The sequence below is a fragment of the Oncorhynchus kisutch genome, linkage group LG14 (genome assembly GCF_002021735.2).
Source record: "Oncorhynchus kisutch isolate 150728-3 linkage group LG14, Okis_V2, whole genome shotgun sequence".
In the NCBI taxonomy this organism is placed as follows: Eukaryota; Metazoa; Chordata; class Actinopteri; order Salmoniformes; family Salmonidae; genus Oncorhynchus; species Oncorhynchus kisutch.
In genome coordinates this window covers 65,013,094-65,027,199 of record NC_034187.2, presented here as the reverse complement: position 1 = coordinate 65,027,199, position 14,106 = coordinate 65,013,094, and the positions used below count along the sequence as shown (strand labels likewise).

At 38.1% G+C, this 14,106-nt stretch overlaps 1 protein-coding gene across 5 annotated transcripts in view; it reads left to right on the top strand.

Moving 5' to 3' along the window:
- The window catches only part of LOC109904415 (DNA topoisomerase 2-beta-like), a 52,054-nt gene that overhangs the window by 13,909 nt on the left and 24,039 nt on the right, over positions 1 to 14,106 (top strand). For all 5 annotated transcript variants that reach the window (XM_031788760.1, XM_031788758.1, XM_031788759.1 and 2 more), the window contains 8 exons: positions 8,142 to 8,299; positions 8,596 to 8,721; positions 9,034 to 9,144; positions 9,461 to 9,566; positions 9,810 to 9,919; positions 10,255 to 10,347; positions 11,193 to 11,307; positions 11,640 to 11,761. In XM_031788760.1, the coding sequence (XP_031644620.1) occupies positions 8,142 to 8,299; positions 8,596 to 8,721; positions 9,034 to 9,144; positions 9,461 to 9,566; positions 9,810 to 9,919; positions 10,255 to 10,347; positions 11,193 to 11,307; positions 11,640 to 11,761 (941 nt within the window). The remainder of the gene's footprint in view (positions 1 to 8,141; positions 8,300 to 8,595; positions 8,722 to 9,033; positions 9,145 to 9,460; positions 9,567 to 9,809; positions 9,920 to 10,254; positions 10,348 to 11,192; positions 11,308 to 11,639; positions 11,762 to 14,106) is intronic.

The following is a 14,106-nucleotide window of genomic DNA, read 5'->3' as shown; positions in this document are numbered from 1 at the left end:
ACAACGACTCTGCCCTGCTATGTTCCTAATCAATTATCCACCAAGAGGGCCTATTTTACCAAATGTTTATATTGACACTAGTTGAAGATATTTAATTAGGCTGTGGGAACAGCGCTAGGCGGTGGGGCCCCACCGCACTTATAAAACATTAGGGGAATTGTTGTCACACGTCATCAGGGTGAGCAGTTGAACACTATGCTGGAAAACACCCGGTTTGTTATTTTTGATTAAAACAAAACCGCTGTTAATTAAATAAGAATACCAAACTTGTTTTTGTGTGGATTCTGCGACGTGTTTAGCTTTTAACAGCCAGAAAACACTGCTAACCAAACAACAGTGCTAGGTGGCTGTATTACAGACACCAGTTGTCGTCATGGAAAGACGCATTGTCTCTTTACTGTTTTTCAAAAGTATTTAACAATCTGGATACTAAGGAGATCCTGAGGGAAATCGACGAGTACCAAAAATCAAATCAAATCCAAATCAAATGTATTTATATAGCCCTTCGTACATCAGCTGATATCTCAAAGTGCTGTACAGAAACCCAGCCTAAAACCACAAACAGCAAGCAATGCAGGTGTAGAAGCACGGCTTTACGCTATGGAGGAACAACATACTACATCATGGAAAGATCCGACTACCTCACAAAAAAACCTCTAACAAGACATAAAAAATAATCTACAGAAACTGACAATTTACCTACCGTTGAAGTAGAGGCTAGTGCTCTGGCTGGAATCCATGCAACACTGGAAAAGTTGTGTGAGGAGGTAGCAGGGCTGAGGGGGTTTTCCCTGAGTAATATTCTCACGATCCAAGGAGAGAACAAGGCACTCACAGCCAAGGTAAAAATCCACAATTCTAAAATGGATTGTCTACTCAGGGAAAATACTTAAACGGTGGCTTTCCACCGTGTACACAGACTTGGAGCTCGGAGACCAAGGGTCCCTGGTCGATTATCGCAACATTTAAACACTACCAACAAAAGGAACTGATCAAAAGCAGGGGAAGGGAGCTTAAAGGGACCAAATATGATCTCAATGACCAATTTCCAAAGGAGATAAACGACCATCGCAAGAGACTGTATCCGGTACAGAGGCAACAGAGGGAGAGGGGTAAGCGTGCCTTTCTCATTGTGGACAAACTCTTTATAGATGGACAGCTATTCTGAGACAGCTCCATAACACCATGGCTGTACTAAATTCTACAGGGACTTCAGATTACGAAAAAAAGAAAGTATGGGAACTGTGAAAATATCTGAACACTATGAAGTGGATATGAACACACACAAACTCAATTACATGTTCACTTACATATACAGACACACACCCACGCACACAACTGATCTCGCAGTCTTTTCTCACTCTTTCTCTTGTTGAGAACTGTTCTATAATTTAATATGTTTCTTGTTTGTCTTTGTCTACATGTTTATATATGTTTACAACAAGCAAGGGGAAGATATCAGAATAGAGGCATTGGGGAATATTAACATATTGTACGGAATACATTTGTACTGTGGTGAAGCCGTCTCTATAGTAATGCAAGGTCTCTTTCATGATCATGTGAAACGTCAATTGCTCTGGAAATGCTGTGATGTGTTTTTCAATGATGTTAAAGCTAATTATGATGCAACTATGACGGTGATACGATATGGATTACAATTATCATCATGAATATTAAGGCTATACGCACTACATGTTACACACAGACACTCAACCATGCAAATTGGCGGAGCTATTATTTATTTGGACAGCACACATTATAATCTTACTCTTATACAGACATTGTACACACTCACTAAATCACATCCAATATCATACACATCAACCTACTCAGATTTACTACACACATAATATCTTGTCTCAATTTTCTAACATCTGTGGCATTGGCTCACAGGAAAACAGGTAAGGGAATAAAACATTGCTAGAACCTATTTCTTGATTTGTAAATATCAGACATTTGAAGCTCTAGTTTTGACTGTCATAAACAAAAATGTTGATCTGAATGTGCAAATAGTTAGGAATGATTCGCAAGGAAGGTGGATAAAAAAAAAATATGAAAGTGGACGAAAAAGAGATTTGGCTCATTAATCTATATGGTCCAAATCAGGATGATCCATACTTCTTCGAAAATATTTATACCAATTTATTGAACTTACAAGCAACAAATGATCAAATCATTATGGTAGGAGACAAAAACACAGTGTTAAGTACCTCAATGGACCGTAAAGGTAATCACTCTACAAAGTATCATCACACATTGCCCTTAACGAAATCACAAATATTATGGACACATTAGAAATAGTGGATATTTGGAGACTAAAAAAAACTGACCTAGTGAGATACACATGGAGGAGACTTAATTGTGTCTTTCTCTCTTGCATCAAAGGTTAAAGTTTTAATAGGAGACAGAATGCGATCAGATCATCATCTAATTGGCCTTCACATAACTCTTATAGATTTTCCACGTGGACAGGGATATTGGACATTTAATCAAAGTTTACTGGAGGACAACTTATTTTTAACTAAGACAAAATAATTTATAACTGAATTTTTTCAGTATATTGTAGGAACAGCAAATCCACTTATTGTTTGGGATACCTTTTTAAATGTACCTTCAGAGGTCATTGATTCAATATTCATCAATAATAAAAAAGCAGTTTCTGGCTAAAGAGACAAGACTAACAAGGGAAATCCATTAACAGGTAGATAGCAATAAAAACAAAACTACAGAGATACAAAATAAGAGAGAGGAAAAACAAAAAGAACTCAAGAACAATCTAATGTAATCTATTACAAAAATAAAGCAAACTGGATGGAATATGGAGAAAAATGCACAAATTCTTCCTGAATCTCCAACACAGGAACGCTAACAAAAACAATTTGCAGAAACTCATTACTGAAGACGAAGTCATCTATGATTCCCTGAATGATATTTTAAAAGAGGAAGCTAAATATTTTAAGCAGATGTTCTCTTTTCCGTCTCGTCCTCTCCCACTGAATGAAGATTACGGTAAGGAATTCTTTCCAAATAATACAAAAAAATTGAAAATGAACAAATGTACAGAAAGATCAGAGCACAGGCCAAATTAGAGGAGGAACTTTTTGCTGCCATTAAATCCTTTCAGTCTGGAAAAACCCCAGGGCTTAATGGCATACCGGTGGAGGTACAGCTGAAGTCGGAAGTTTACATACACTTTGGTTGGAGTCATTAAAACTCGTTTTTCTTGTTAATAAACTATAGTTTTGGCAAGTCTGTTTGGACATCTACTTTGTGCATGACACAACTCATTTTTCCAACAACTGTTTACAGACAGATTATTTCACTTATAATTCACTGTATCACAATTCCAGTGGGCCAGAAGTTTACATACACTAAATTGACTATGCCTTTAAACAGCTTGGAAAAGTCCCAAAAATTATGTAATGGTTTTAGAAGCTTCTGATAGGCTAATTGACATAATTTCAGTAAATTGGAGGTGTGCCTGTGGATGTATTTCAAGGCCTACCATCAAACTCAGTGCCTCTTTGCTTGACATCATGGGAAAATAAAATACAAATCAGCCAAGACCTCAGAAAAGAAATTGTAGACCTCCACAAGTCTGGTTAATCCTTGGGAGAAATTTCCAACGCCTGAAGGTACCACGTTCATCTGTACAAACAATAGCACGCAAGTATAAACACCATGGGACCACGCAGCCGTCATACCGCTCAGGAAGGAGACTCGTTCTGTCTCCTAGAGATGAATGTACTTTGGTGCGAAAAGTGCAAATCAATCCCAGAACAACAGCAAAGGACCTTGTGAAGATGCTGGAGGAAACCGGTACAAAAGTATCTATATCCACAGTAAAACGAGTCCTATATCGACATAACCTGAAAGGTCGCTCAGCAAGGAAGAAGCCACTGCTCCAAAACCACCATTAAAAAAAGCCAGACTACGGTTTGCAACTGCACATGGGGTCAAAGATTGTACTTTTTGGAGAAATGTCCTCTGGTCTGATAAAACAAAAATAGAACTGTTTGGCCATAATGATATTCGTTAAGTTTGGAGGAAAAATGGGGAGGCTTGCAAGCCGAAGAACATCATCCCAACCGTGAAGTACGGGGGTGGCAGCATCATGTTGTGGCGGTGCTTTGCTGCAGGAGGGACTGGTGCACTTCACAAAATAGATGGCATCATGAGGTAGGAAAATTTATGTGGATATATTGAACATAGTAACATCTCAAGACATATAGTAACATTTCAAGACATCAGTCAGGAAGTTAAAGCTTGGTCGCAAATGGGTCTTCCAAATGGACAATGACCCCAAGCATACTTCCAAAGTTGTATCAAAATGGCTTAAGGACAACAAAGTCAAGGTATTGGAGTGGCCATCACAAAGCCCTGACCTCAATCCTATAGAAAATTTGTGGACAGAAAAGAAAAAGTGTGTGCGAGCAAGGAGGCCTACAAACCTGACTCAGTTACACCAGCTCTGTCAGGAGGAATGGGCCATAATTCACCCAACTTATTGTGGGAAGCTTGTGGAAGGCTACCTGAAATGTTTGACCCAAGTTAAACAATTTAAAGGCAATGCTATCAAATACTAAGTGACTGTATGTAAACTTCTAATGTGATGAAAGAAATAAAAGCTGAAATATATAATTCTCTCTAGTATTATTCTGACATTTCACATTCTTAAAATAAAGTGGGGATCCTAAGACAGGGCATTTTTACTTGGATTAAATGTCAGGAATTGTGAAAAACTGAGTTTAAATGTATTTGGCTAAGGTGTATGTTAACTTCTGACTTCAACTGTATATCAAGCTTTTTTGATATACTGAATGCTAGATTGTTTTAACTACTCCTATAGAAATGGTTGTCTGTCAGGTACTCGGCAGGAAGGTCTGATTTCACTATTATTAAGACAAGACCCAGATGGCAAATATAAAGGTCCAGTCTATAAAAAAAAACATGGAGGCCCCTTACACTTAAATGTTGTGATGCAAAAATACTAGTGAAATGCATAGCACCTAGAATAAAAGGGTTTTACCAGGTATTGTTCATCCTGATCAGACAGTTTTTTTTACATGGACGATACATTGGAGATAATAGATGACAACTACTAGAAATAATAGAACATCATGAAACATCTAAGAAGCCAGGCCTGGTATTTATAGCGGATTTTGAAAAGTAATTTGATAAAGTAAGACCGGATTTTTTTCAATTTTGGTAATTCTCTTATAAAATGGGTAAAAGTAATGTATAGCAACCCCAGGTGTAAAATAGATAGCGGCTGCTTCTCCAAGAGTTTTGAATTGATAACAGGAGTTAAGGATGTCTGGTGTCACCATATCTATTCGTTATGGCCATTGAAATGCTAGCTATTAAAATGAGATCCAATAACAACATTATAAGATTAGAAAGCCAAGGCTTAAAAATGAAGGTGTCCATGTGTGCCGATGACTCAAGTTTTATATTAAGTTCGCAAGCTAGATCCCTGCAAGGTCTCATTGAAGATCTAACTTTTCTGGCTTCTGGACTAAAACCTAGTTATGACTATGTATTGGATCTTTAAAAAATCCAACTTTTACATTACCCTGCAGTTTACCTATAAAATGGGCTGATGGTGAAGTAGACACTTGGTATTCGTATCACAAAATATATAAATAAGCTCTCCACAATGAATTTCAATAGAGAAGTAAAAATAGACAAGATCCTGCAACCATGGAGAGGTAAATACCTGTCGATTTATGGAAAAATTGCCCTGATTAACTCGTTAGTCATATCTCAGTTTACTCTGCTGCCTACTCCTGATGATTTTGTTTTTCAAATCATATGAGAAAAATACATTTTTATCTGGGACGCTAAACCAGACAAAATAAAGCGTGCCTATCTATATAATGAATATGAATTGGGTGGGTTGAGAGTATTACATTTAAAAGCACTAAACCTCTCTCTAAAAGCTTCACTTATTCAAAAGTTTTACTTGAACCCTAAATGGTTCTCAAGTAGATTAATAAGAAAAGCTCATAGTTTAAAAATGGCCTTTTTGCCTTTGTGCAGATTGCCGTGTCTCATTTTCTCTCTTTCAAACAAGCATTGCAGAGCTGGCTAGAACAAATATTATGACTGAACTCAAATGTGCTGGTTGATAAAATAACTGTATTTATTGGAAAGATGTTTGAAAAGGGTATTTTGTTCTTAAATTATATTGTCAATTGGAATGGTAGAGTTATGTCTTTCATGGAGTTATCAGAATTGTATGGGACGATCGGCTCATTCCAAGAGTACAACCAATTTATTACAGCATTAACCCAGAAATGGAGGAGGCAGGTGGCAGCGGGAGGAGATGGGGAACTGTTCTTTCTGCCAAATATAAAGGATCAAAACTGTCAGAGGAATAAACATAGCATTTATGTCTCGACATCAGCAGTGAAGAGGAGACTCCGGGATGCTGGCCTTCTAGGCAGAGTTCCTCTGTCCAGTGTCTGTGTTATTCTGCCCATCTTAATGTTTTCTTTTTATTGGCCAGTCTGAGATGTGGCTTTTTCATTGCAACTTTCTTTGACAGAGGAACTCTGCCTAGAATGCCAGCATCTCGGAGTCTCCTCTTCACTGTTGACGTTGAGACTGGTGTTTTGCGGGTACTATTTAATGATGCTGCCAGTTGAGGACTTGTGAGGCGTCTGTTTCTCAAACTAGACACTCTAATGTACTTGTCTTCTTTGCTCAGTTGTGCACTGGGGCCTCCCACTCCTCTTTCTATTCTGGTTAGAGCCAGTTTGAGCTGTTCTTTGAAGGGAGTAGTACATAGCGTTGTACGAGATCTTCAGTTTCTTGGCAATTTCTCGCATGGAATAGCCTTCATTTCTCAGAACAAGAATAGACTGATGAGTTTCAGGAGAAAGTTCTTTGTTTCTGGCCATTTTGAGCCTGTAAACTAACCCACAAATGCTGATGCTCCAGGTACTCAACTAGTCTTAAGAAGGCTAGTTTTATTGCTTCTTTAACAGGACAACAGTTTTCAGCTGTGCTAACATAATTGCAAAGGGTTTTCTAATGATCAATTAGCCTTTTAAAATTACAAACTTGGATTAGCTAACACAACGTGCCATTTGAACACAGGGGTGATGGTTGCTGATTATGGGCCGCTGTACGCCTTTGTAGATATTCCATAAAAAATCTGCCGTTTTCAGCTACAATGTTAATATTGTAAATTACTAATGTCTACACTGTATTTCTGATCAATTTGACGTTATTTTAATGGACAAAAAAAAGTTTTTCTTTCAAAAACAAGGACATTTCTTAGTGACCCCCAATCTTTTATAGGGTAGTATGTATGTTGTATGTTGCTTAGAAATCCGAAGAGAGTAGCCAGCAGAGATAGGTGGGATGGGCTGAGGGAAGCTGAGGGTTGGGTTGTGGAATTGGAGACAAGTGGGAGTGGAGCTGCTGGGCGGGAGATAGAATGATGGGCAAATATAAAAGTATAAAACATAATAAAAAGTAAGTTTGAATGACACTGAGAGGCAGTGTTTTTTGAGGCTGATGCCGTGCAGGTGTTTGTACACATGCATATACACACACTCTCATTCAAATACACACGGACACACACACACACATGTAAATAGTGCCAGACATGCACTCAAACATATACAGTTGGACTTGCTGTTATGATTTTAGTTGTCCTTGATGTCTTTATTTTATTTGCGTTGTTTTCTTTTGTCTTTTTTTTTCTCATAAGTTAATTTTATTTGTTGTTGGTGCATTTGGGGGGGTGGGGAATGGAATGAATTTTCTTTTTTATGATTGACTTTTCTTTGTTCTTGGGGGGCAGGGGGGCTGTGGGAGGGGTCTCGGGTGGTGGAGGGACAGCTATGTGGAACTGTGGGGGGATCTTGGAGGGTTTGCGTCCCTGTCTTTTTTTGGCCTGGTGGGAGATCTGTTGACGTGCCCTTGAGCAGGGCATTGACCCTGGATGATTCTGTGTGTCGCTCTGAATGGGAGTCTGTTGGATGACTGGTGTGGTGTAGTTGTTGAGCGGCTTCACTGCAAGTATATTGTATGTTTTGGATATTCAATTTAGAATTTTTTATATATATATATTAAACACTGTTTAAACACTCACTGAACTGCACGTTTTACTTCTGTCTTCACCCCAGGTGGTAAACACTCGTCTGAATGCACTCTGATCCTGACTGAGGGAGACTCAGCCAAGTCCCTGGCCGTCTCCGGGCTCGGCGTCATCGGGCGTGATCGCTATGGTGTCTTCCCACTAAGAGGAAAGATCCTGAATGTACGAGAGGCCACACACAAACAGGTGAGAGAGTAGAGAGCCGTTAGGTTGGTCTGGGAGAGGTGTATGGGTGATTACAATCTAAATGATTCAAGTAGCTATCAGACATACACCACAATAATAAGTTATCTTGTAAAGAGATAATTACTGAAGGGATATACATCAATTATTTCCCAATGTGGGGCAATAACCATTCAGATCAACTGAAAAGGAAATTGAGATCAACTGAAGCCAAACTCCACCAGAGCTAGGGTGGCCCACCCTGCCTATATTATGTTAGGGGAAACACTGACACAATCCATTTTTCTCTTTCCCACTAGATCATGGAGAACGCAGAGATCAACAACATCATCAAGATCGTGGGTCTGCAGTACAAGAAGAGCTACGACGACCCAGAGTCTCTGAGATCCCTACGCTACGGCAAGATCATGATCATGACCGATCAGGTTCTAACACTTAATCAATCCCACCAACGACTGACGTCTATAATTGACCAATGTCTTGGGATTTTCATCATCAATAATTGTAACAACAATGAGCGTAAAGCATCTTTCATACAGTATGCATGTTCAAAGCCTTGTTTTGTTGAAGTTACACTCTAAGGTTACTCTGAAATGGCATGATATTCCCTATATAGTATGGTGTAATGCACCAAAAGTAATGCACTACATATGGAATAGGCTATCCTTTTGGATGCACCCTTGGGTCATAACAATCCATACCAATAGTGTGTGTTTGTGTTGATGATCTGCTGACAGGATCAGGATGGCTCCCATATCAAGGGTTTGCTCATCAACTTCTTCCATCACAACTGGCCATCCCTGCTCAAACACACCTTCCTGGAGGAGTTCATCACACCCATCGTTAAGGTAAGACTCACACAGGTAATAGCAGGGGTTCTGGGCTATTACACACATTATATACAGTCAAAGTAAGATTCATACATTGGTACAGCCGGTCCCAATTTTCTCCCTATCACTTCCCCTTGGCTTGAACTCTTCAGTGTTTGCAAATCTACACCGGCTGAAACCTCCATCATAGGACAAGGACTACATGACACAGTCATGACCTCTAATTTCAGCTTATGGCAACTAACTTTAAACTGTTATAAAACACAAACAACGTTTAGATTGGCTTAAAACTAGCAAGCATGGTTATAATGCTGCTTTGAACTCTTTCCTGCAGGTGAACAAGAATAAACAGGAGCATGCTTTCTACAGCATTCCAGAGTTTGACGAATGGAAGAAACAGACTGTCAACTTTAAAACCTGGCATATAAAGTACTACAAAGGTTTGTTCATCACATGTGGATAATCCTCCAAACTAACCATTATTGTTAGAAGCTATTCTCTTTCACACTACTGAGGCAAATTGAGCCAAGCTCTACTGTACTGGCCTGAATATACATCCACCATAGATGCTGGAGCATGCTGGAAAGGACAATGTGGGAAAATAATATTTTAGCCAGCCAGCACAGTTTGGGTTGCCACGGTACTGTGAAAAGGGTTTGAGGGTTTGATTGCTTGTGTTCCAGGTTTGGGTACCAGCACAAGCAAGGAGGCCAAGGAGTACTTTGCAGACATGGAGAAACACCGGATCATGTTTAGATACGCCGGGACAGAGGACGATGCTGCCATCACACTGGTGGGTCTAACATGTATACCACTCTCTCCTTTTCCCTGTCTTGGTCTTCTGAACACGGTTTCAGTAAATGTACAGAACAAATGTCTAGAAAAGTTAGAAAATCATTTCTGAAATGGCTAAAACATCTTAGAAAATATATTCCTCACGCTAGGATTGCTGTGCACACACTTAGTGCTTTCTTCAATCCTTCTATCAACTCACACCTGAGACTTTGTTTTGACTTTGTGATTTGTCAGTGCTCTGCTTGAGAGATCCTTGCCAAATAGAGAGAGGACTGACAGTGATTTTGTTTGACTGACACGAACAGTGATCTATCCATTGCTGCCTGTCTCTAGGCGTTCAGTAAGAAGAAGACTGACGACAGGAAAGAGTGGCTCACCAACTTCATGGAGGACAGGAGACAGAGGAGGATGCACGGCCTGCCAGAGGTGAGTGGGACTGACTGTGTGACCGACTGGGTCTCCTGCATGCCAGAAGACTGTTAGCCCGCTTAGCTTAATAAACATGTTCATGTGTATCTGAGATATTCACCATTCAAGTAGGTAGAAATACAGCCAGTATAACAAGTTTTGCATACCTCCTATTGCGTTAATCTTCAGGTCTCTGCAACGGTTACTCATCACACAAGTGTGCTTCACTGAAACATCTAGGTTCCATCTGCACTGTGAGAGAATGTCCAGATCATTCACATCAGTGTAGATGAAGGAAAGGAGACAAGGAGAGGAAGCAACAGGCTATTAAGATGCACCCAGTGAGAGACATTTTGATTTTGGACTTTGATTAAAGGAAGAGGATGTAGACTGTTCAGATGTTTGTGTTTTCATAGAGGGATCTCTCCACCATGGGAGTTACTTGGACCATGATGTATCACAGCTTGTTTAGAATCTTTAGCTGGCTCAGATTCACACTCCTCTGAGGATTTGTGTACAGCCCGTGTTACCCAAATATCCTAAGCATTGAAATGGAAATATTTCCTGAAAATTCTCTACTGTCTATCACTGATGTAAAGTAGCAGCTGCTTTCCCCTTGTGAATCCCATCAGAACCATGTCTAACACCGGTGACATCATCAGAGCGCTGCTTCAATTCTGTTTATTTCTATTTCATCCTACAGCAATACCTGCATGGAACACTGTTTTGTAAATGACTGTTTGCTGTCGGTCGCTGATGCAAAGTAGACAACACTCTCCCTTGTGGCACTAATAAGACCATAACAACATCATAGCCCTGATTAAAGTCACTTTACGTTTCATCCTTTTATTGTCCCCATGCAGCAATACCTGTACGGCACGCAGGCGAAACACCTCTCCTACAATGACTTCATCAATAAAGAACTCATCCTCTTCTCCAACTCCGACAACGAGAGATCCATCCCATCCTTGGTGGACGGTACGTATGCTTCGATCCACTAGACTATCTCCCTGGACACTCTTGTCTTAGTAGCTTTTGTTGTTGTGTTTCTTGTCAAATGGCTTTGAAGTTTCATAAGGGAACTGAGAAGCCTGGAAACTTGTTTTTAACAGAGTTCTTCACCTTCCTCTTGAATCATTGTTTGTGTGAAGTGGTCCCCCATTGATGACGTGTAATCATTTGTTTATTTCAATCCCCATTAGATGTTTGTTGCAACACCTACTCCTCATGTGGTCCACTTGTGATCCCCTTTTGAAGAGATGTGTGTGTGGTGTGGTCCCCTTTTGATGATGTCATGTGTATGTGTGCAGGACTGAAGCCAGGCCAGAGGAAAGTGCTGTTCACCTGTATGAAGAGGAATGATAAGAGGGAGGTGAAGGTGGCTCAGCTGGCTGGTTCAGTAGCAGAGATGTCTGCCTACCATCACGGAGAGGTCCATAAACTTACTGAGCTATATGAAATATACTTACTGAGCTATATGAAATATACTTACTGAGCTATATGAAATATACTTACTGAGCATTAGGAAATATACTTACTGAGCATTAGGAAATATACTTACTGACCTATATGAAATATACTTACTGAGCTATATGAAATATACTTACTGAGCATTAGGAAATATACTTACTGAGCGTTAGGAAATATACTTACTGAGCGTTAGGAAATATACTTACTGAGCGTTAGGAAATATACTTACTGAGCATTAGGAAATATACTTACTGAGCATTAGGAAATATACTTACTGACCTATATGAAATATACTTACTGAGCATTAGGAAATATACTTACTGAGCATTAGGAAATATACTTACTGACCTATATGAAATATACTTACTGAGCATTAGGAAATATACTTACTGACCTATATGAAATATACTTACTGAGCATTAGGAAATATACTTACTGAGCATTAGGAAATATACTTACTGACCTATATGAAATATACTTACTGAGCATTAGGAAATATACTTACTGACCTATATGAAATATACTTACTGAGCATTAGGAAATATACTTACTGACCTATATGAAATATACTTACTGAGCATTAGGAAATATACTTACTGAGCATTAGGAAATATACTTACTGAGCATTAGGAAATATACTTACTGAGCATTAGGAAATATACTTACTGAGCTATAGGAAATATTCTTACTGAGATATAGGAAATATACTTACTGAGATATAGGAAATATACTTACTGAGATATAGGAAATATACTTACTGAGCTATAGGAAATATTCTCACTGAGCTATAGGAAATATTCTCACTGAGCTATAGGAAATATTCTTACTGAGCTATAGGAAATATTCTTACTGCGATATAGGAAATATACTTACTGAGCATTATGAAATATACTTACTGAGCATTATGAAATATACTTACTGAGCATTATGAAATATACTTACTGAGCATTAGGAAATATACTTACTGACCTATATGAAATATACTTACTGAGCATTAGGAAATATACTTACTGAGCATTAGGAAATATACTTACTGACCTATATGAAATATACTTACTGAGCATTAGGAAATATACTTACTGACCTATATGAAATATACTTACTGAGCATTAGGAAATATACTTACTGAGCATTAGGAAATATACTTACTGACCTATATGAAATATACTTACTGAGCATTAGGAAATATACTTACTGACCTATATGAAATATACTTACTGAGCATTAGGAATATACTTACTGACCTATATGAAATATACTTACTGAGCATTAGGAAATATACTTACTGAGCATTAGGAAATATACTTACTGAGCATTAGGAAATATACTTACTGAGCATTAGGAAATATACTTACTGAGCTATAGGAAATATTCTTACTGAGATATAGGAAATATACTTACTGAGATATAGGAAATATACTTACTGAGATATAGGAAATATACTTACTGAGCTATAGGAAATATTCTCACTGAGCTATAGGAAATATTCTCACTGAGCTATAGGAAATATTCTTACTGAGCTATAGGAAATATTCTTACTGCGATATAGGAAATATACTTACTGAGCATTATGAAATATACTTACTGAGCATTATGAAATATACTTACTGAGCATTATGAAATATACTTACTGAGCATTAGGAAATATACTTACTGACCTATATGAAATATACTTACTGAGCATTAGGAAATATACTTACTGAGCATTAGGAAATATACTTACTGACCTATATGAAATATACTTACTGAGCATTAGGAAATATACTTACTGACCTATATGAAATATACTTACTGAGCATTAGGAAATATACTTACTGACCTATATGAAATATACTTACTGAGCATTAGGAAATATACTTACTGAGCATTAGGAAATATACTTACTGAGCATTAGGAAATATACTTACTGACCTATATGAAATATACTTACTGAGCATTAGGAAATATACTTACTGACCTATATGAAATATACTTACTGAGCATTAGGAAATATACTTACTGACCTATATGAAATATACTTACTGAGCATTAGGAAATATACTTACTGAGCATTAGGAATATACTTACTGACCTATATGAAATATACTTACTGAGCATTAGGAAATATACTTACTGAGCATTAGGAAATATACTTACTGAGCATTAGGAAATATACTTACTGAGCATTAGGAAATATACTTACTGAGCTATAGGAAATATTCTTACTGAGATATAGGAAATATACTTACTGAGATATAGGAAATATACTTACTGAGATATAGGAAATATACTTACTGAGCTATAGGAAATATTCTCACTGAGCTATAG